At 51.2% G+C, this 21,587-nt stretch overlaps 1 protein-coding gene across 1 annotated transcript; it reads left to right on the forward strand.

The window, feature by feature from the left end:
* Positions 1–16,910: 16,910 nt before the first annotated feature.
* Positions 16,911–20,573, forward strand: LOC123425155 (probable serine/threonine-protein kinase At1g01540). Its single transcript, XM_045108835.1, has 7 exons — positions 16,911–18,103; positions 19,006–19,110; positions 19,216–19,338; positions 19,420–19,590; positions 19,687–19,816; positions 19,921–20,133; positions 20,250–20,573. Exons 1-7 carry the CDS (start codon positions 17,493–17,495, stop codon positions 20,382–20,384), a joined length of 1,488 nt encoding a protein of 495 aa, XP_044964770.1. The 5' UTR covers positions 16,911–17,492; the 3' UTR covers positions 20,385–20,573.
* Positions 20,574–21,587: the final 1,014 nt, after the last annotated feature.

The raw sequence follows: 21,587 nt of genomic DNA on the forward strand, positions 1-21,587 counted from the left end.
CATGGGATATTGTCCCAAGTTGTCCCACCATGGAAGAAGCGGAGCTTCAGCCGTGTATCATGGGGACTCATATGGGTATTCAATTCTATCTACCCTAAATTTTCAAAATTGACTTCCTTTATAAGTATTAAGAATTCCCATAACTTCTCACGTATGGACAAATTGTTACATGTGAGTTCTGAAGATGTTGGTGTTGGATCCACTAAAGAAGTAATTACAAGATTGTTCATATTAGCATAGATGCTCATGTTATGGCCCATGGTTCAACTTAGTTTGGTAAGAGCGGTTCTTGTACAGGTGTGTGTGTCGGTGTGGCTCCTTATTTCATGTTGGGTTGGCCAAAAACAATTGTAAAACCTTATCTTAATGAAAATCACGTGTTTTGTTAAAAAAGGATGCATTGGATGTCATGATGGTTGACATGACAACCTTTATCATTGCATATCAGCTTTCAACCATACAAGGAGTTGTCATTTGATTGGAATTCTAAAGGATGGTGAAGTTGTGGGGAAATGATCACATGTGAACCTTATGGGCATCACCCTCAAAGCATAAGCTCCTCTATAGAAGATAGCTTTGGCCCAATGCAACATTCCACTAGAAAAGACCATATTCCGAGTGAACCGAAACCTGTAGAGGTTGACACAATAGGATCATGACGACGGAATATCCCCGGGGTAGCCCCACAACTAGGATTCGGCCCAGCAGACTTGAACGACTCAAGTCCATGCCTGGAGATCACTTAGCTGGGTTGGCATCATGAAGCCCATCCGGATGATTTGCACCACGATGTCCATACGACTGGGCCGGTAGCAGGCAATCAAAGCGGGTGTTCCTGAGGACGCAATCAATTGATATGTTGTAAGTCATGTAGTCGTCGTCGTCATCATGTCATCGCCATTACAACATGGATCATACAATCATTGTACTCTCCATCTGATGGGGTTATAGTCCCAGTGTAGGGTCATAGGCCTGCCCTATAGGTCCTACCCAAGGACTACCTTTCATAAAGGACAAGGCCCTTAGACAGTTCCGACTGAACTGAGGAACTCCCCTCATCCAGCCGGTGACGACTCCCCCATCATCCAGTCGGTGACGAGCATCCGGAGCGTATTAATCGTACCGACTGGATTCCATTAAGTACATCGTAACCTCCCTGGAGGGCAACGGTCATACGTTTTCGTACACCATTATTAGCATTTAAGGCATACGTTACCTGTAACGTAGGCATTTATTCGCCACTACTCCACCCCTATCCACCGGACCGTTGTGAAGGGCAGCGCACTCTATATAAGACGCCCTTCCCCACTGGTGCAGGGGTTGGCATTTACGTAACCCCATATTCCACTCGGCACTAAGCTCCCAAGAGCACTGAGACGTAGGCCTTTTACCTCCACCGTAGAGGGGCCTGAACTCATACATCCTTGCCGTAGCTAAGGCTTTGTCCATCCTTTCGTACCCTACTCATCTACTGTTAGACTTATACCCACGACAGTTGGCGCCCACCGTGGGGCAGGCATCTAAGCGACTTCCGGCGAGTTTGCGACTTCATCTTTTCATCATGTCGTCCGGTGGAGATTTGTGCATGGGTCATGAGATCCTCTTCGGCGCAATCTCCTTCATCATCGACGATTCGGCATGGCATCGGGATGCGCCCCTCGACGTCGAGGCGCTCGCCAGTCGCGGGGCTACACACTTCCGTGCCGGTGCCCGCGGCGTCCTTCTTCTCCAGCAATCGGCTCCGGTGTCGATCTTCGCTCCCGTCACGCGCCGCAACAAGCGGTCCCGCCGTCCGCGGCTCCAGCGTTCGGTGCGACACGCCCAGGCACGCCAGAACGCGTCCTCTCAAGTGGCGGTCCTCGAGTCGGTTGTGGTCGCGCCGCCGTCCCAGTGCTTGGACTCAGTTCCGACTGAGTTGCCTTCCGAGTACTTGGGTCACGGGCCCACAGCCGAAGTTCTCATGGCCAATTCCCATGAAAGTCCCCGCCAGACTGGTCGGAACGAGCACGAGGTCGGCGAGTCATCCGACGCTCGCCGTCAACCCCGCCGTTCTGCCAGTCGACGCACTCGTCAGAGCAACGTGGAGGTGTTCCGCACACCCGTCCTCAACCTGGCTGCCGCTGCCAAGATAGTCGATTCCCTCCAACCGACTGATTCAGAGGCTGGTAGAGGGATCGAGCAGATCCGTGCCGTGTTGCACACGGCGCAGCAGCAGAATTCGGTGGTCTCCCAGTCACACAACAGGATCCACAACAGTTCTGTTCACGCGAACACGCATCGGTCAGTTTACAGCCCCGATTCTCATCAGCAACGTAGAGGAGGCAGCCGTTCCATGAATCCCGAAGATCATCGCCGTTCACGCACTCCTCCGTGGGGTGGGCCTTACGGGCCCCGACATCATGATGATCGGCGTTCAGTCGGTGACACATATGATCCAAGGCCCGACGCAAGAGGGTACATCGCCCGGAGGAAGGTCGACAGGAGTCGAGCCCACCGTGATGGTCACGACAGAGACCGTCCGAGTGGAAGCAGGACCATCGTCTCTGGCCCCGAGTGCTTCAGTCGGGCCATCCGTTCAGCTGACATCCCTCCCAACTTCCGATTGACGACGGGGATCAGCAAGTTTACAGGAGAATCCAAGCCAGAAACGTGGCTGGACGACTACCGAGTGGCGGTCCAGATCGGTGGTGGAGATGACCAGGTCGCCATGAAACATCTCCCCCTGATGCTCGACGCCTCGACACGAGCATGGCTGAACCAGTTGGCTCCTTCAAGCATCTATAGCTGGGCAGATCTGTCCCGAGTCTTCATCAGGACCTTCGAGGGCACGTGCAAACGCCCTGCTGGTCTCGTGGAGCTCCAGCACTATGTCCAGAAGCAGAATGAGCCCCTGCGCGATTTCATCCAGCATTGGACGACCCTCTACCACAAAGTGGAGAACGTCACAGAGCACCAAGCAGTCTGCGCCTTCAAGGCAGGCGTTCGGTACAGAGATCTGTACCTGAAGTTCGGTCGGACATGCGACATCTCCATGAGAAAGATGATGGAGATAGCCGCATGCTATGCAAATGGCGAAGAAGAGGACCGCATACGTAGCAGCAAGCATAAAGCAGTCGCCGATGGAGATGGGAACAGCACTCGGAAGCAGAAGCAGAAAGCTCCGTCCACTCCGCACGCAGAGGCAGCAGCCGTTACCAATACCAAGTTCAAGGGCAAGGGGAAAGCTCAGTTCACCCCCAGGAAGAAGCAGTTCGGAAACTCCATCCTGGATCAGCCATGTCCAATCCACACGAAGATGGACGAAGAAGGCAACGCCATATTCCCGAAGCACACCACTCGGCAATGTCGCCTCCTGATCCAAGGGTTCGGCGCAGGGCAGCCGAGTGAAAAGGACAATGAACAGGATGATGAGGACAAGGAGGATCCGTTCCCCCAAGTCCATGCAACACTGATGATTTTTGCTGACGTGGAAAGCAAGAGTCGACTGAAGCTGGTGAACAGGGAGGTGAACATGGCCACCCCAACCAACCCCACGTTCCTCAAATGGTCTCAGACTGCGATCACCTTTGACCAGTCGGATCATCCAGCACAAGTGCCCACCCCAGGGAGGCAGGCTCTGGTCGTCGACTCGGTGGTGGAAGGAGTCCGACTGCGCAAAGTCCTCATGGACGGCGGCAGCGGCTTGAACATCAGGTACGCCGACACTCTCAAGGGGATGGGCATTCCGATGTCCAAACTTAGCGAGAGCAGCATGCAGTTCCACGGAGTCGTCCCTGGACGAAAGGTCAAGTCACTCGGCCAGATCGCGTTGGACGTCGTTTTCGGCTCCGACAAGAACTTCCGCAAGGAAAAGCTGACATTCGAGGTGGTGGACTTCTAGAGTGCATACCATGCGATTCTGGGCCGTCCGGCGTATGCTCGTTTCATGGCCCGTCCATGTTACGTGTATCTGAAGCTGAAGATGCCGGGTCCCAAAGGTGTGATCACTGTCACAGGCAATCGGCAGCGGGCCGAGGAGTGTCTGCAGCAGGGGTCAAGGATCGCCGATCAGCAGATGGCTATCCTCGAGCTGGACGAGTACAAGAAGACAGCCGACCCCGCTGACTTGATGCGTTCGAAGAAGCCAGCTTCGGAGTCCGCATTCCAGTCGGCAGGAGACACGAAGAAGGTCAGCATCCACCCGACGGACGACACCGCTGCCCCGACGAACATCTCCACCACCCTCGATCCAAAATAGGAAGTCGAGCTCATCCAATTCCTCCGTGAGAACTGGGACATTTTCGCATGGAAGCCCGCTGACATGCCAGGTGTACCCAGGGAATTGGCTGAGCACCGACTGCATGTGGCTCCTTCTGCTCGACCCGTCCGAGAAAGCCTGCTCGGTCCGAGAGGAGGTGGCTAAACTTTTGGCAGCCAACTTCATTCACGAGGTACACCACTCCGAGTGGCTCGCCAATGTTGTCATGGTGCCCAAGAAGGACAAGCCTCTCCAAATGTGCATCGACTTCAAGCATCTCAATAAGGTATGCCCGAAAGACCATTTCCCGCTCCCCCGCATTGATCAAATTGTTGATTCGACTGCGGGTTGCGAGCGTTTGTCATTCCTTGATGCCTACTCGGGCTATCATCAGATCCGTTTGTATGGTCCCGATGAATTAAAAACAGCCTTGATCACCCCATTCGGGTGCTTCTGCTACATCACTATGCCATTCGGTTTGAAGAATGCAGGAGCAATTTTTATGCGCATGATCCAAAAATGCCTCCTTGACCAGATCGGTTGAAATGTGGAGGCGTATATGGATGATATCGTAGTCAAGTCACGCAAAGGTTCCGACCTGCTGACTGACTTGGCAGGAACATTCGCCAACCTTCGTAGGTACATATCAAGCTCAACCCTGCCAAGTGTTCATTCGGTGTTCCCAGCGGAAAGTTACTCGGTTTCTTCGTTTCCGAACGAGGGATCCATGTGAACCCCGAAAAGATCGGGACCATCGTCCGAATGGAGCGGCCGGTCAGAATACATGATGTTCAAAGGCTCACAGGTTGCCTAGCGGCTTTGAGCAGGTTTATCAGTCGACTAGGCGAGAAGGCGCTACCTCTGTACCGACTCATGAAGAAATCAGATACTTTCGAGTGGACAGACGAAGCCCAAGTTGCATTCGACGACCTCAAAGCCCTGCTTTCCACCCAACCGGTTCTTACTGCCCCGCTCAGTAAAGAACCCCTTCTTCTGTACATCGCGGCTACAAATCAAGTCGTCAGCACTGTTCTCACAGTCGAACGCGAAGAATAAGGCAAAGCGTACAAGGTTCAGCGGCTAGTATATTATGTCTCCGAAGTCCTGACTCCTTCCAAGCAGAGGTATCCTCATTATCAAAAGCTTATTTACTAGATCTACATGACTGCGAAGAAGGTGGCTCATTATTTCCAAGACCACTCGGTGTCTGTCGTTTCTGACGCTCCGTTGTCGGAAATCCTTCACAATCGGGACGCATCAGGCCGAGTGGCGAAGTGGGCAATGGAGATGTTATACTGCGACTTCAAGTTCGAAGCCAAGAAGGCTATAAAGTCTCAAGCTCTGGCTAACTTCATAGAATGCGTTGCAGATACATAGATGTTGAATGGCTCCGGCGTTGGCGTAGTGATCATATCGCCAAAAGGTGGTAAACTTAAGTATGCGTTGCAGATACATTTTGATTCCTCCAACAACGAGGCAGAGTATGAAGCTCTCCTTTATGGATTGCGCATGGCCATCGCACTCCGCGTACGTCGCCTGATAGTCTACGGCGATTCGGATTTGGTGGTTAATCAAGTGATGAAGGAGTGGGATGTAAGGAACCCCACCATGACTGCATACTGCAACACAGTAAGGAAACTCAAGAAGAAGTTTGAAGGTCTGGAACTTCACCATGTTCCGCGACTGAAAAACCAAGCAGTCGATGAATTGGCAAAACTTGGATCCACACGGAGACCAGTCCCGAGTGATGTCTGCCTCGAGCACCTACATCTCCCCTCGGTGAAACAAGATCCTTTTACACAGGAACCAGTACAACCGAAGAGCTCAACGGATCCGACTGAAGTCGAGGTCCCTGCTGTGGTTGATTTGATCATGGAGATTCTTGCTCTCATCCCCAATTGGACTGTGTCGTTCATTGCGTACATCCTGAGGCAAGAATTACCAGAAGACGAAGTCCAAGCTAGGCAGATCGTCCGCAGGTCGAAGTCGTTCACCGTCATTGATGGCCAGTTGTACAAAGAAAGTGTTTCAGGCGTCCTTCAGTGTTGCATCTCCCCTGAGGAGGGACAGTTAATCCTGGAAGAAATTCACTCAGGAACCTGCGGCCATCATGCCTCTTCAAGAGCAATCGTCGCCAAAGCATTCAGAGCTGGCTTCTTCTGTTTGCAAGTGAATGAAATGGCGAAAGATATGGTCGACCGATGCGAAGGCTGTCAGTTCTATTCTAACAAGTCCCACAAGCCAACATCCGCGCTGAAGACAATCCCTCTTGTTTGGCCGTTCGCAGTGTGGGGATTATATCCAGTCGGACCATTCAGAACAGGCCAAGGGGGATTTACTCATCTGTTGGTAGCAGTCGACAAGTTCACTAAGTGGATTGAAGCCAAGCCCATCAAGAAGCTCGACGCCCTTACGACCATCAAGTTTGTCAGAGACATCATCGCCAGATTCGGGGTTCCGCACAACATAATCACTAACAATGGCACAAACTTTGACTCGGACAGATTCAAAGGTTTTTGCACAGGCCAAGGTATCCGAGTGGATTTTGCATCTGTGGCGCATCCCCAAACAAACGGGCAAGCAGAGCGGGCGAATGGACTTATTCTTCAAGGGTTGAAGCCTCGACTCCTGCGAGAAGTTGGACATGCCGCCGGCGCATGGGTCACCGAGCTGCCTTCGGTGTTGTGGGGCCTCCGCACAACTCCAAATAGATCTACAGGGCGATCCCCGTTCTTCCTCGTTTATGGAGCAGAGGCAGTCCTTCCGAGTGACTTGCTTCACAACTCTCCACGAGTCGAACTCTTCTCCGAAGCCGAAGCAGAGAAAGCCAGGCAATATGGAGTGGATCTTCTGGAAGAAGAGCGCGAGATTGCACTGACTCGCTCAACAATTTATCAACAAGACATGCGGCGTTTTCACGCGCGGCACGTCAGGAGTCACACATTCCAAGCAGGCGACCTGGTGCTCCGAGTGGATCAGCAAAGACCTCACAAGTTGGCTCCAGCCTGGGAAGGACCCTTCATCATCTCCAAGGTGCTGAACAACGGAGCATATCGACTCTACAACCTCGATAGGGAAACGGACGAGCCGCGAGCCTGGAACGGAGATCTCCTGAAGCATTTCTACACGTGACCGCCGACGGAGGCAATGTAAAGAACAAGTATCATTGAAGTAATACAAAGCAGATTGATTTCTTGCAGGTTCAAAGTTATTCCGCGTTTGCAGACTCCGGTCTAAAAAACTCGCTCCGAGTGCGCACTAAAATTCGCACTCAGGGACTTAGCTGCGACCCAGAGTCACCTAAGTACAAACTCGCTCCGAGTGCGCACTAAAAGTCGCACTCGGGGACTTAGCTGCGACCCAGAGTCGCCTAAGTACAAACTCTCTCCGAGTGTGCACTAAAAGTCGCATTCGGGGACTTAGCTGCGACCTAGAGTCGCCTAAGTACAAACTCTCTCCGAGTGTGCACTAAAAGTCGCACTCGGGGACTTAGCTGCGACCCAGAGTCGCCTAAGTACAAACTCGCTCCGAGTTCGCACTAATAAACGCACTCGGGGACTTAGCTGCGACCCAGAGTCGCCTAAGTACAAACTCTCTCCGAGTGTGCACTAAAAGTCGCACTCGGGGACTTAGCTGCGACCCAGAGTCGCCTAAGTACAAACTCGCTCCGAGTGTGCACTAAAAAACGCACTCGGGGACTTAGCTGCGACCCAGAGTCGCCTAAGTACAAACTCTCTCCGAGTGCACACTAAAAAACGCACTCGGGGACTTAGCTGCGACCCAGAGTCGCCTAAGTACAAACTCTCTCCGAGTGTGCACTAAAAACGCACTCGGGGACTTAGCTGTGACCCAGAGTCGCCTAAGTACAAACTCGCTCCGAGTGCGCACTAAAAAACGCACTCGGGGACTTAGCTGCGACCCAGAGTCGCCTAAGTACAAACTCGCTCCGAGTGCGCACTAAAAAACGCACTCAGGGACTTAGCTGCGACCCAGAGTCGCCTAAGTACAAACTCGCTCCGAGTGCGCACTAAAAGCCGCACTCGGGGACTTAGCTCCGACCCAGAATCGCCTAAGTACAAACTCGCTCCGAGTGCGCTCTAAAAAACGCACTCGGGGACTTAGCTGCGATCCATAATCGCCTAAGTAAAAAAGCTTCCTTCGAGTGTATCGTAGAGATCCACTCGGAGGCTTAGGAGATCCTCATTGAAGCTCATGTGGATGTGAAGACAACTGACAACTACATCAGTAACAACTCGCTCCGAGTGTGCACTAAAAGTCGCACTCGGAGACTTAGCCGCGACGAAGAGTCGCCTAAGTAAAAGCTCGCTCCGAGTGCGCACGGAGACTTGACAGTCCCTCATTGAGGCTCATGTGGATGTGAAGGCAACTTACAACTACATGCTCCGCATGTTTGCCATTGGCTTCACCAAGAAACGCCAAACAAAAACCACGAGCCAAAATCGTGTCAAAAAAAATTGGCGAAAGAAGAGCAAAATATTCGATTCGAATTCAAAGTTGGATCTACGATAGTCGGCTCGGTGTGGATCAAGCTTATCCACACCGAACCACGAATGTGACGGCCAACAGCAATGGCGAAAGTTTGATACAGATAACACTCGGCATACCGAGGTAAAGCTTTTCAAGCATCACCAGGAATGGCACCGGGACTGGCAGGCTCCACAAAGGTGTCAAGGTCGACCCCGTTTGCGATGCGAGTGGCTGTCTCGAGGAAGGTCTCCATGAAATCTTCGAGTCAAAGCTTCTTGGTGTTGGCGACCTGCAACGCCTTCAGTTTTTCTTCGCGAGCTTCCTTGCAGTGCACTCGGACAAGCGATAACGCCACGTCCGCACCACAACGAGCGGCATACTTCTTCCACGCCTGCACTCTGTTCGGGACGCCCTCCAGCCGATTCATCAACCCTTCTATCTCCCGCCGGGAATCGTCTTCGGGCCACAGGTCCTTGTCGATCCGGCCGATGACTTCTCTCAGGCGGCCGATGAAAGGTCCCACTCTGCCAAGGCGAATATGCGCTCGGAGCATGTCCCGATTGGCTTCGTCGCCGAGTGGAACGTTCGGAATAACCGACCGCTCAATGTTAGCTGCTTCAGCCTCAGCGTCCATACAAAAATCTACAGAGAAAAGACGAGCAGAAAGTAAGCGCAGAATGAACTACAAAGTCAGGAAGCACTCGGCAAAAAGCTTACCATCGAGCAGCGCAATCATCTTCCTTGCCCAGTCGCTGACGTACTTCTCCTGCGATATGCACCGACTGTTCATCAACTTCATCTGACCCATCAGTTCGGTTCTTTGCTTGCCCATTTTCTCAATTTCGGCCACCAACGCCTTGTTCGCCTCCCGGGACTCCTCCAAAGACTTCTCTCGGTCAGCAAGAGCCCCCTTCACACCGGCTAAGTCATTCACAGCCGCCTCCAATTTCGCAGCAAGCTGAATCTTTTCAGCCTTCAGAGCATTGTACGCGGATCCCATTTCGCAAGTCTTCTGCAAATAAGCGCAAAGGGAAGATCAGACACATTCAACAAGGAAAACAATAAAAGCTCAAAGTTCTTCAGACCCCTGCCGACGCAAGCAGTCGGCAGCGGTCTCGGGGACTACACCCAGTGGGTTCACTAAGAGTGACCCCACTGGCATGAAGCTTGAATAGGTCCGCCCTATTGAGCTACATGACAAACAGACAAGCCTATGAGACTACTATTATCGGACTTGAGTAACACTACTCTCGGGGACTACACCCAGTGGGTACACTCGGAGTGCCCCCACTGGTACCATTCGGGCAGATCAGCTCTGGTCCGATCAGGTCACGGAAAATGCATATAAAGACAACTGCCGGTGCAAACACTCGACAGAAGTCTCGGGGACTACACCCACTGGGTTCACTCGGAGTGAACCCACTGCAAAATAATCCTACTGTATCCGAGTATATTGCTTAAACACCCAGTGGGTTACAAGAGGAAAGCAAACACTTACTAGCGCACTTACTCGGATATCGTCCCGGAGCTCCAAGCTTCTCTTGTACAAAGACGCGATGGAATCGTACGCTCCCTTGCGTCACCCACCATCAACTCCACCTGCACCATGCCCTCCTTGGCGGCTCCCACTTGGTCTTCCGGGAGGTGTCGGGCGTGGTACTGGACGGTCGACGGACCCGGCACGACAAAAGACTCCTTGGGCATCCCAAGTCCCGCTCCTATCGGTTCCGCCGCGAGGGGCACCGCCTTAGTCGATGGCATCGTCTCGGTCGGCGGCGCGTCCATGGTGGGAGCAACAGCAGATGGAACAGCTTCCAGGACAGGCGCCAAAGTTGGCCCTGGCCCCTTTTGGTCGTCCTCCTCCAGATGAATCACCTCCGAAGAAAGCCTGACTGAACAACATGAGATTACAGAAAAAGGGCAAGATTAAAGACAGCACTCGCAAAACAATAATGGAAACTCTCGGAGTCGTCACAACGTACCTTGCTGGGATGTGGCAGCGTTATCCGTATCCATGGGATCGTCGTCCTGGCGTGGCAGAGAGGTGGCGGAGGTAGCAGCTCTGTCGAGTAAAATCCACTCGACCGATAAGCATGAGTTCAATCAAATACTGAAAGAAGATAGGAGAACAAGACACTTACGCTGAGGCAACTGGAACAGCGATCCTCATCCGAGGCAAAGCTTTCCGAGGCTTGGACCCACTCGGTTTGGCCACCTTGGAAGGTTGGTCCGTGGGCTCGGCAGCAGCGTCCCTGGTCCTCTTCACGCTCCGAGCACTAGGAGCCAGGGGAGGAGCTGGCGGGGCACTCGGGGCGCTGGAGGAGCCGACGGAGTCGCGGGTTCGTGACGGCGCTTAGTTCGAGGCTCTGATGGTGGAGGTGGCGAGCTCTACTCCCCAACCTCCCCCTCCTCCTCTTCGGTCTCCTCCTCCGTCTCCCCACTGTCGGAGACGTACTCGGCGCTGTCCATGCTGCCCTCCTGGCTGCCCTCCTCTTCCTCAGCTGGATTCCCATTCGAGACGGGAGAATACCAGTTGGTCCACTCCTGCACAAAATACATTCGACAACGTCAGACGTCAGGCGGTGGTACAAGAAAAATCGATGAATCTAAGAAGATTGAAAGCACTCGACAAGATGTGCTCACCTCATTCGGAGGAGGATTGTCAGCGCGGAAGGGCTTCACTCGCCGGGCTCCTCTGGGGTTATCGCAGGCGCCTGTGATGCCCTGGACCCACGCCGTCACAACCTCCCCGGTCACGCATTCCGGATGAGTCCGAGTGGAGTCCTCAGGCCCCGTGTAGTGCCACATGGCGTGGTGTTGGGCTTGTAGCGGTTGGATGCGCCGATCCAGAAAAGTCTCCAGCAAATCCGTGCCGGTGACCCCCTTGCGGACGACAGCAATCAGTTTGTCGACTAGAGGTTGGATCTGGATCTTCTCCACCTTTGTGAGCGCAAGCTGCCTGGGAGGGGCCGGACGGTCTAGGCTAAAGGGTGGCAACCCAGTCGCGGCATTCGGACAAGCTATGTCCTGGCAGTAGAACCAGGTCGACTGCCAGTTCCTAACCGACTCGGACAACTGGAGAGAGGGGTAGCTACTCTTCGTTTTCTTTTGGAAGCCTAAGCCCCCGTAGAGCTGGAGGAGATGGGTTTTGTCGTCCGACTGGCTAAGCTTTTTGACAGTCTGGGACCTAGGGGAGAAGATGTACTTAAAGAGCCCCCAATGGGGGGGGGGACATCCGATAAAGCACTCGCAAAGGGTGACGAATGCGGCGAGATGGGCTATCGCGTTTGGAGGAAAATGATGGAGCTGCGCCCCGAAGTGGTTCATAATACCTCTGAAGAAGGGGTGGGGAGGCAGAGAGAAGCCCCTGTACATGTGGCTGAGCAGCAAGACGCGCTCTCCTTCTTGCGGGGCCGGCTCCGTCTCGCCCTCCGTCGGTAGCCTCCACGACTTGTTGGCAATCATGCCATGCTCCACCAGCTCTAGCAGGTCGTCCGCCGTCACCGTGGAGGGGAGGAAATCCCCCTGGATCCAACCCGCCGGCAGTGCCCGCTGTCGCCGCTGAGCAGGGGCCGCCTTCTTTTTCTTCTTCTTCTGCGACTCAAGCTTGCTCGTCTGCCCCTTCGTCATGGTGGAGGCAGCAGATCCGCAGAGGAGGAGAGGAAGGAGGAGGCTTGGAGCGCGTAGGGAGCTATGGGAGAAGCGAGGCGAGTGCGAGTAACCAGGGCAGCGCAACAAGAAACCCCCGGTGGAGAGGTTTAAATAAGCTTCCGACTGAGTCACTAACAGGTGGCCCCGAAATCTTATCCCCCGACCGGCTGCTGCGATATTAGTGGAGAAGATAAAGGCATGGTAATCGAGGCGACAGAAACTACTCGATGACGATGTCGTCATCCCCGCTGAGCACGCGGCAACCGAAATTTGAGGATCCCATAAAATCCGCCGCTGTCAGTTGACCGGTCACATCGAAAGATTCCACGGAAGCACTCGGTCCCTGACGGTTCGTTTCACGGATATATTCTCTCGGATCACTGGTCGAGAGGATAAAATGGATCGAGGCAAACAACGCCAAAGTCACATCCATACCAGTCGGATCCATACTCCACGCATCACTTCGTCGTTCCAACCCCGATCCATTCGGGGACTAATGATGGGGTAATAGTCCCAGGGTAGGGTCATAGGCCTGCCCTATAGGTCCTACCCAAGGACTACCTTTCATAAAGGACAAGGCCCTTAGACAGTTCCGACTGAACTGAGGAACTCCCCTCATCCAGTCGGTGACGACTCCCCCATCATCCAGTCGGTGACGAGCATTCGGAGCGTATTAATCGTACCGACTAGATTCCATTCTATACATCGTAACCTCCCTGGAGGGCAACGGTCATACGTTTTCGTACACCATTATTAGCATTTAAGGCATACATTACCTGTAACGTAGGCATTTATTCGCCACTACTCCACCCTTGTCCACCGGACCTTGTGAAGGGCAGCCCACTCTATATAAGCCGCCCTTCCCCACTGGTGCAGGGGTTGGGATTTACGGTAACCCCATATTCCACTCGACACTAAGCTCCCAAGAGCACCAAGACGTAGGGCTTTTACCTCCACCGTAGAGGGGCATGAACTCATACATCCTCGCCGTAGCTAAGGCTCTGCCCATCCTTTCGTACCCTACTCATCTACTGTCAAACTTATACCCACGACACCATCCTCATCGGTTCCATATAAGGCGACAAAATAGAATGTAGACACTTTCGTCGGATAGATTTACAAGATCCACATAGACGCATAAGCACACCCGTGTTAGACATCATCGTAACAACATTGTTCATACGAGATCAAAGCATAACCTGATAAAATTCTCTTGTGTGAAATCACGTACCTAGATCATCCACGCGCGCCTTGCCTCACCGAAAAATCCCCAAAACATGTGTACTTCCGTGAAAGCCCGAGAACAGTTCAAATGCAAACAAGCAAATCTCCCTCAAAGCCCACAAAAGAATACACACACACACATGCACGCACGCACGCACGCACGCACATGTACGCACACATGCAGGCACACACCAATAACAAATGAGCCTTGATGGTGACAAGCTTCAGTCTCCACATCGCTCCTCCCTGAGCGCCACAACCCTAAATTTGCGGAGAAAGAGCCTCAAGGGTCGTTGAGTCTTGGGTCTTGCTCATTGACCTCCAAAGTTGCAGAAAAATAGCCATTTCGTACAGGCAATCATTAAAGTGCATTCTAATCCCCTAGGTGAATTTTGGTAATCAACTCCAACATATCTCTCAAGGTACTAAAGATTCATCAAGTATATTTCATATTAGCTCCCAAAATATGCATCAAAATAAGATGATTAGTGCCCACTCAAAATCCCATTAGAACAAGTGTTAGCCAACCAAGGACATGGATTTTCACTTTAGTGATCCAAGATCATATTGAGTCCATTGGTACGATACTATGAAAAGGGTCACAGATTGTTAAGATGAGTTTATTTCTCTATTTGCTGAAATATCAAACTCAAAAGCCTTAAAAGCCTTTTGTTTCTGCACTCTGTCTACCATTTTTTGTACTCTTCACTTAGGACCTTGTTAACTACTTTTCAGATATAGTCATTAAAACCATAGATGATCTCCCGAGCATATCCATACGGAACCTCGGGAGCACTTATGCATTCCTTTAAGTTGAGCTTGCAGTTCAGAAGATCAAATTACAGAAGATGAAAGTTAGCAACAATGGTAAGGAGAGGGAGGATGGTTTAAATAATACCAATGATGTGAAAGAAAAGGTTGTGACTTGGCAGACTTGGCAGCCTCCCGCTCCGGAGTTCATTAAGATTAATATTGATGCAAATTTCATATAGGCCATTAGAGTTGCATGTGCGGGTGTGGTCGCTAGAAACTACATTGGAGAAGTTATCATTTCCTCCTGGGATTACATTCGGGTTTGCAACAACGTGAATGAAGCGGAATTTAGAACGACCCTAGCACGGCTTCACATAGATATTACTCTCCACAAGTCCATCAATTTAGAAATTGATTGTTCTTTTTTGCGAGAAAACTTCTGATCTATTCATCAACTTTTAAGGTAGTACAAAGAACACTAGAAGAAAAAATTACATCCGGATCCATAAACCACCTAACGACGACTACAATCACTCGAGCGAGCCAAAGACGCATCTTCATCATAGCCCCTCCCTCATCGAAGTCGAACAAACCTTGTTGTAGCAGACAATCGCAAAGTCATTGTGTTAAGATCTTATAGGACCAGCGCACCAGGATAGCAACCGCTACCAATAAAATAAAGCGTAGATCGAAAGGATCTAACCTGTAGACACATGAACGCAGACAAACAAAGACCAGATTCAAGCGGATCCATCGAAGACACACACCGACCGAATCCCGTGAGATCTGTTTGGACAGACCTTCCCTAGTTGATCTTAAGATGGAAGAATTGTGCATTTTCAGGATGATGACAAGATTCAAGATATCCAAAATTAACAGAAGGGCCAATAGGATGACGCAAGAGAGATTGCAAAGTTCAGTTTTGATAATAGGTTTGACGGCGTGCTTCTCAATAGTGTTTGGTCCAGCATGGCTGAAACTATAACAAATGATTGTATGAATGTTTTAAATTAATTAATATATGAAATGTGTTTTTTCAAAAAGAATAATCCTTGGAAGCTTCCGAGCTACGCCAAAAAAGGATTGTGTAACAGTCAACCTTTTTGCTCTAGCCAACTCATACTCTCACCTATCCCACCGATTGACACACAGTCCTGGGTTTTCACCTTTTTCCAAAGAAAAATAACATCCTACCGGTTCACTGGAAGCAACACTCTTTCAAATCATATTTTCTAAGAAAAAAAATACTTAAAGCATCTACAATCGGATCCCTCATATCCGTGCCAAACGTTTGAATAGATCGTCCGACCACTGATCGGTCATAAAATATCGACCCAGCCGGGCCCCCAAAACGTTTGGACTGACCGACACCCCTCATATCCAGTCCAAATATGAGGCACATATGGGGGAGCCCGGACGCGCCCACCATGTCGGCCTGACTACGGGGCCCACGCGGACTCGGCCGAAAACCCAACGGTCCGATGGGCGTCTCGACCGTCGCCGCAGTGTGAACGCCACATGACACCGCTCCGGCTCGCCGCTCGAGGCCATAGTCGACTATTTAAGTCGACCGACGTCCCCGAGACCTAGCACATCCATCTCCGCACACCATTCGCCGCCACCCGAGCCCATCCGCCTTCTTCCCCCCGCTCTCCAACGTTAGTATGGTCCGTCATAGGATCACGACCTACGTTATGCTCACGCCGAAGCGTCAGATGCAGATCGAGACGGAGATTCACGCACGACATGCCACCCGCATCGCTGCGGGTCTCCCTCCTCGCCGGAGCCGGAGGAGGAGGAGGAGTAGACGAAGGAGGAGGAGGAGCAGTTGTCGAAGGCGATGGAGGAGGACGAAGCGGAGATCCATGCTCCGGATATGAACAGGGCGGAGGCAGAGGCGGAGTTCGCCATCTCCCAAGACGAGGAGACGGCAAAGCAGTAGGCCATCCTGGATTCCATCCGGGATGAGGCTGAGGTGGAGGCCAACCGCTAACTCATCCGGCAGAGGCACACGGAGGCCGCCGCCCTCTTCGACGAGCTCGACGCGGAGATAGCGGTAGAGGAAGCCGCAACGGAGCAGTCGAAGACACCAGATGGGGCCGTAGCGGAGGCGTCGGAGGAGGCGGAGCTGCAGCTGCCGCACATTTATTCGTCGGAGGGCACGTAGAATCTAGTATGAAATGTATGATTCGAGGGGTGTTTTTTTGATGTGTGGTCATTTTCGTGGACACGTCCGGAGTTATATTTGTAAGTTTCGGCTGTAGACAAATGTAGCGGGGATTCCCCTCAAAAGAAAAAATGTAGCCGGGGATCCAAAGCACCCTGCGAGAACAAATGATTGCATGTAAAAAAAATAAAAATCTGGATTAGAAAAGTCGCAACATGCACTCCGGCCATGACAGCTCCTTCAGCAGATGGCCGAAAGATTATCAGCAGATACTCACTCCCCACCGCAATCCACACCTTATAATAAATAAATAAATAAATAAAATTGCCCCCCTTCTCCTTCCTCTACACTTTGAATTTGCGCTGCGCCCGGCTTCCTCACCTCCACCTCCACCTCCACCTTCGCCCATGCATGCGAAGCAGCAGCGCTCCCATTACTTCCCAATTACTCCACTCGCTCCCACCCTCTTCCACCCTCCTCCCTTCAATTGTCATTCTCAGTCCACCACTCGAGCCTAGCACTAGCATCAATTTCACCAACCTTCTATTCGTGTCCGGTAATCTTCTCTCCGCTCCGCGTTTCTTGGCTCGCCCTGCAATTTTCATCGCACTCGCACCAACCACCGCCATCGGCTGCTCCACCCTTTTATCGATCTTTCTTTATCTCTCTCGTCTCGCCATAATCCTGAATTTTCATCGCGCCGACACCGACCGAACCATCCACCGCCCCTCACTTTCCCAGCAAGCAAATCTAATCTTTGCAACCACATTGTTGCACCCGATCGCCCACCCGGATCAACCTCCTCCTCGCCCCTCTCTTTCCAGCGCTGCCGTGTCCGGCATCTTGGCTGTTTGCGCGGCAGAATCCGATGATCTTTGCCGTCTGATTGCTCGGGGCCCGGTCAGAGATCCACCGGTACGAGGGGAGCGAGCAAGAAGCTGCAGCCTTTGCTCGGGCAGCTCCCTCCCGTAGATGTCGGACTCGGAGCTGTCCCGGAGCACGGTGGTGTTCGGGCTCCGCGTGTGGGTGCTCGTCGGCATCGCCGTCGGCGCCGGCTTCGTGCTGCTCATGGCCCTCATCTCCGTCCTCTGCTACCTCGCTTCACGGCGGCGGCCAACCACCCCCGCACACCACCTCCCCACGTCCGCGCTTCCGAGTAAGAATGCCAGGAAGGTCAACGCGCCCGAGGGCACCCAAGAAGCCCCCTCCCACGCCGCCGCGAAGATGCCGCTCGCGCGGGTGCTCCAGTCCCCCATGTCGTCGCCGCCGGCCGTCAAGGAGCGGTGCATGACGTACCCGGAGCAGGCCCCGCACCACAGCCACCGGAGCAGCGGGATGCCGTCGTCGCAGGGCAGCACCAGCGAGAGCGGGGACGGCGCGGCCCCGGCGGACCGCGCGCCGAAGGCGGTGCCGGAGGTGTCCCACCTCGGGTGGGGCCACTGGTACACGCTCAAAGAGCTAGAGGCGGCGACGGAGATGTTCGCCGACGAGAACGTGATCGGCGAGGGCGGGTACGGGATCGTGTACCACGGCGTGCTCGAGGACGGCACGCAGGTCGGCGTGAAGAACTTGCTTAACAACAGGTACGTAGTACTACCGTACTACTTTCCTTACTATTCAAAAATGAAACTTGGTCTGGAAATTTTACAGTAACTTGACTTTGTCATCTCGGATGGAAAGTGCTGTCAACGTTGAAATATCTGTCACTACTTGTGAATTGCGATGGCTATGGATCAGTCGGGAAAACCCTCACCGGTTTGAATTTGAATTTGTCGGTGCTTCAAATTGAAAAGCCTGCATATACCCCCGGATGCTGCATGAGGTGCAGGTTGGGTTCAGTAAATAGTAGCACGAGTTAGTTTTTCCCTTATACAGTATATATTTCAGGTATGTTCGTAGCCAGTAGTTTGAGTGTGTTTTAACTGAGGGTGCTCTGCCCGACCGCTGCCCTCGTCGTTCCGTGCCACCGGCTGGATCTTGCTCTTTAGCTCGCCGGTGAGACACCCAGCAACTCCGGAAGCTCGCCGGCCCTGGAGCCCGCAGCGGCTGGTGGCGCTCCGCGCGGCCGTTGGCCGTTGCCCACGCGATCAGTGTCACCTGCTGGATTGCGTTCATCTTCTCGTCGGCTCTGGTGCCGGTGTGGCACCACCACGGCTTGTGGACAGGGTACATCAGCTGGGAGGAGTAAGTGCGGCGCAGACGTCAAGGTGGTGGAAGTGAGAGCGCGCTGCAACTGTTCGATGAAATGCCCACGAGAGAGATATGATGACAAGGACAGAGTGTAGAGAGTGAGAGATATATGGCCAGGTGTGCGATGACCTATCCAAGTATCCAACCCACGCTTAGTCAGCACATGTACCGCTTTGGCTAGGTTGAAATAGGTTTTTCTTCAATATATATGTTCAACCTTTTAGGACCGGCTTGGATTGCTCAATGTTTAGTGTCTTGCTCAAACTAATGAAATTTTGTTTTCTTGACTTGTTAGGGGCCAGGCGGAGAAAGAATTCAAGGTCGAGGTCGAAGCAATTGGCCGTGTTCGGCACAAGAACCTGGTGCGCCTTCTAGGATACTGTGCCGAGGGGAATCAGAGGTATCGTCTCCTATGTGCACATTTATTTGATTAGCTTGCTGAGTTGCAGAGTCAACAATTTGTGGATTTTGGTGATGTAAATGTTGCTCCTATGGTTATTCTTAGGATGCTTGTGTACGAGTATGTTGATAACGGCAACTTGGAACAATGGCTCCACGGGGATGTTGGACCTGTAAGTCCCCTTACATGGGAACACAGGATGAGGATCATACTAGGAACAGCAAAAGGGTGTGTGCTGCTCGGCTTGGATAACTCGCTATTACTCACATTTTGCCTGGTCACATAAATATCTGACACTCTGTGGTGTAGGTTAATGTATTTGCATGAGGGGCTTGAGCCGAAGGTGGTTCACCGGGACGTCAAGGCAAGCAACATCCTTCTTGATAAGCACTGGAATGCTAAGCTCTCCGATTTCGGACTTGCGAAACTCTTAGGCCCGGAGCGAAGTTACGTGACTACACGAGTTATGGGAACTTTCGGGTTAGTTTCTCTGCACTGCACTGCACCTGTGGTGATATTTGTAAATGTGGGACTAGGATGAACTAATGGTTACTAGTTTGTTGTTACCCATTGCAGGTACGTTGCTCCGGAGTATGCGGGGACTGGGATGTTAAATGAAACAAGCGATGTATATAGTTTTGGGATTCTTATCATGGAAATAATATCTGGTAGAGTACCAGTGGATTATAACAGGCCACCCGGCGAGGTTAGCCATTGATGTGCCTTCGTATAGCCTCATGAGCCTGTTAATGCATTTTTTACTTGAACTTGTTAACTGCATTTATAATTTCTATCATTAAACATTTTCAGGTACACTTAGTTGATTGGCTGAAGACAATGGTGAGCACCCGAAACTCCGAGGGGGTTGTGGATCCAAAGATGCACCAGAAGCCTGCCTCTAGAGCAGTGAAGAAAGCTTTGCTCGTGGCATTGCGATGTGTGGACCCTGATGCTTCCAAGAGGCCAAAGATTGGACATATCATTCACATGCTTGAAGTTGACGATTTCCCCTACAACAGAGATGTAAGTCAATAAAGGCATACATTCTTAAACTGGACTTTCATTTGATCTGGACATTTACGATTGTAAAGACGTTGAAACATATGAATAAGAAGACATCATCTTATTGCTATTTTCAGGAACGTCGAGGCGGTAGAGCTCCAACGAAGGCAAGGTTGCCCGGGAAACCGACTAACGGAACAGGTGATGGTGAAATTGACAACATTGGGGACAACTACGACCAACCTTTCAGATGGAAAAATACAGTGGCCTAGGTATTTGTTCAGTTACCAAATCATACAGAAGCCCATGTTGTAAATAGGGTTAGTACCCAATGAAGCCACAAACTGTCATTATTTTGGTGTCAGTCATGGAGAACATCACATTGTATGTATATGTCATCAAAGGAACGTGGTAGCGGTAGTAGTAATCCCTGATTATTTATCCAACTGGAGATGTTTTTACATGATAATGTCGTGATCTTTAAAGTTAACAACAGGAATGTTAAATCCCTCAGACGGCCTTTGGTTAAAACCTGGCCAGCGCTTGCGAATTGCGCTGCAAAACTCGGTACACTTGTTTAAAGCCTTTGGTTACTTCTGAAGTTAGTTCATTTGTAGCACTTCATATTTTTAGAGTTTATAGACTCGGTACACCCACTGTTCTAAATTGATTGAAGTTGCAGATTTGTTCTAAGTCAAACTTGTTTAACTTTGACCAACTATATTAGAAAAATATCCTGAAATCTACAAATCTAATATATATGATACAAAAATATATTTTATAAAGAACCAAATGAAACTAATCTGATTTTGTAAATGTTAAATTTTCTGTAGACTCGATCACATTTAAATAAGTTTGACTTGAGACAAAACCAAACCTTCAATTAATTTGAAACTGAGGGGGTACTTAGTACTGGAGATCAAAGAAGAACAACCAAAATGTGAAGCTGGTTGTTCAGTGATGGCATCTACATCTAATCCAGTATTTTCCTTTTGTTGCCTTCTTGTTGGAACATGTGAGGAACTTTGACTAATATGGTTAAGACGTCGATAAAGAAAATTAAAAGAAATAGATGGTGCCTGCCTGGAACATGTGAGGAACTGTGACCAATATGGTTAAGACGTCAGGGCTATAATTCTCAGAATACGAAACTCTTTCCAGCTGAAACAAAATGTTAGCTGATATGTCGTGACTGAGACTGGAGCTTTTCTTAATGCAGCACGCATAGAGTATGCACATGTAGTTAAGAGTCGTCGTTTGACAAACCTGTAAACTGCCAACAGCAACCAAATTGGCATGTTCGTGTTGAAGCTTAAGAAGAATATCGAACCAATCATGCAAAGAGCCTAGCCAGCACGTTGGGTACAGCTTTGCCACGATGCAAATGAGAGAGGGGGAGAGAGAGAGATGCAATGCTACAGTGAATACAACAAAATACAGGAAGAATGAAAAATATAATCTGCACAAGCTGTAGA

This window comes from Hordeum vulgare, chromosome 2H (assembly GCF_904849725.1).
Source record: "Hordeum vulgare subsp. vulgare chromosome 2H, MorexV3_pseudomolecules_assembly, whole genome shotgun sequence".
NCBI classification, from domain to species: domain Eukaryota; kingdom Viridiplantae; phylum Streptophyta; class Magnoliopsida; order Poales; family Poaceae; genus Hordeum; species Hordeum vulgare.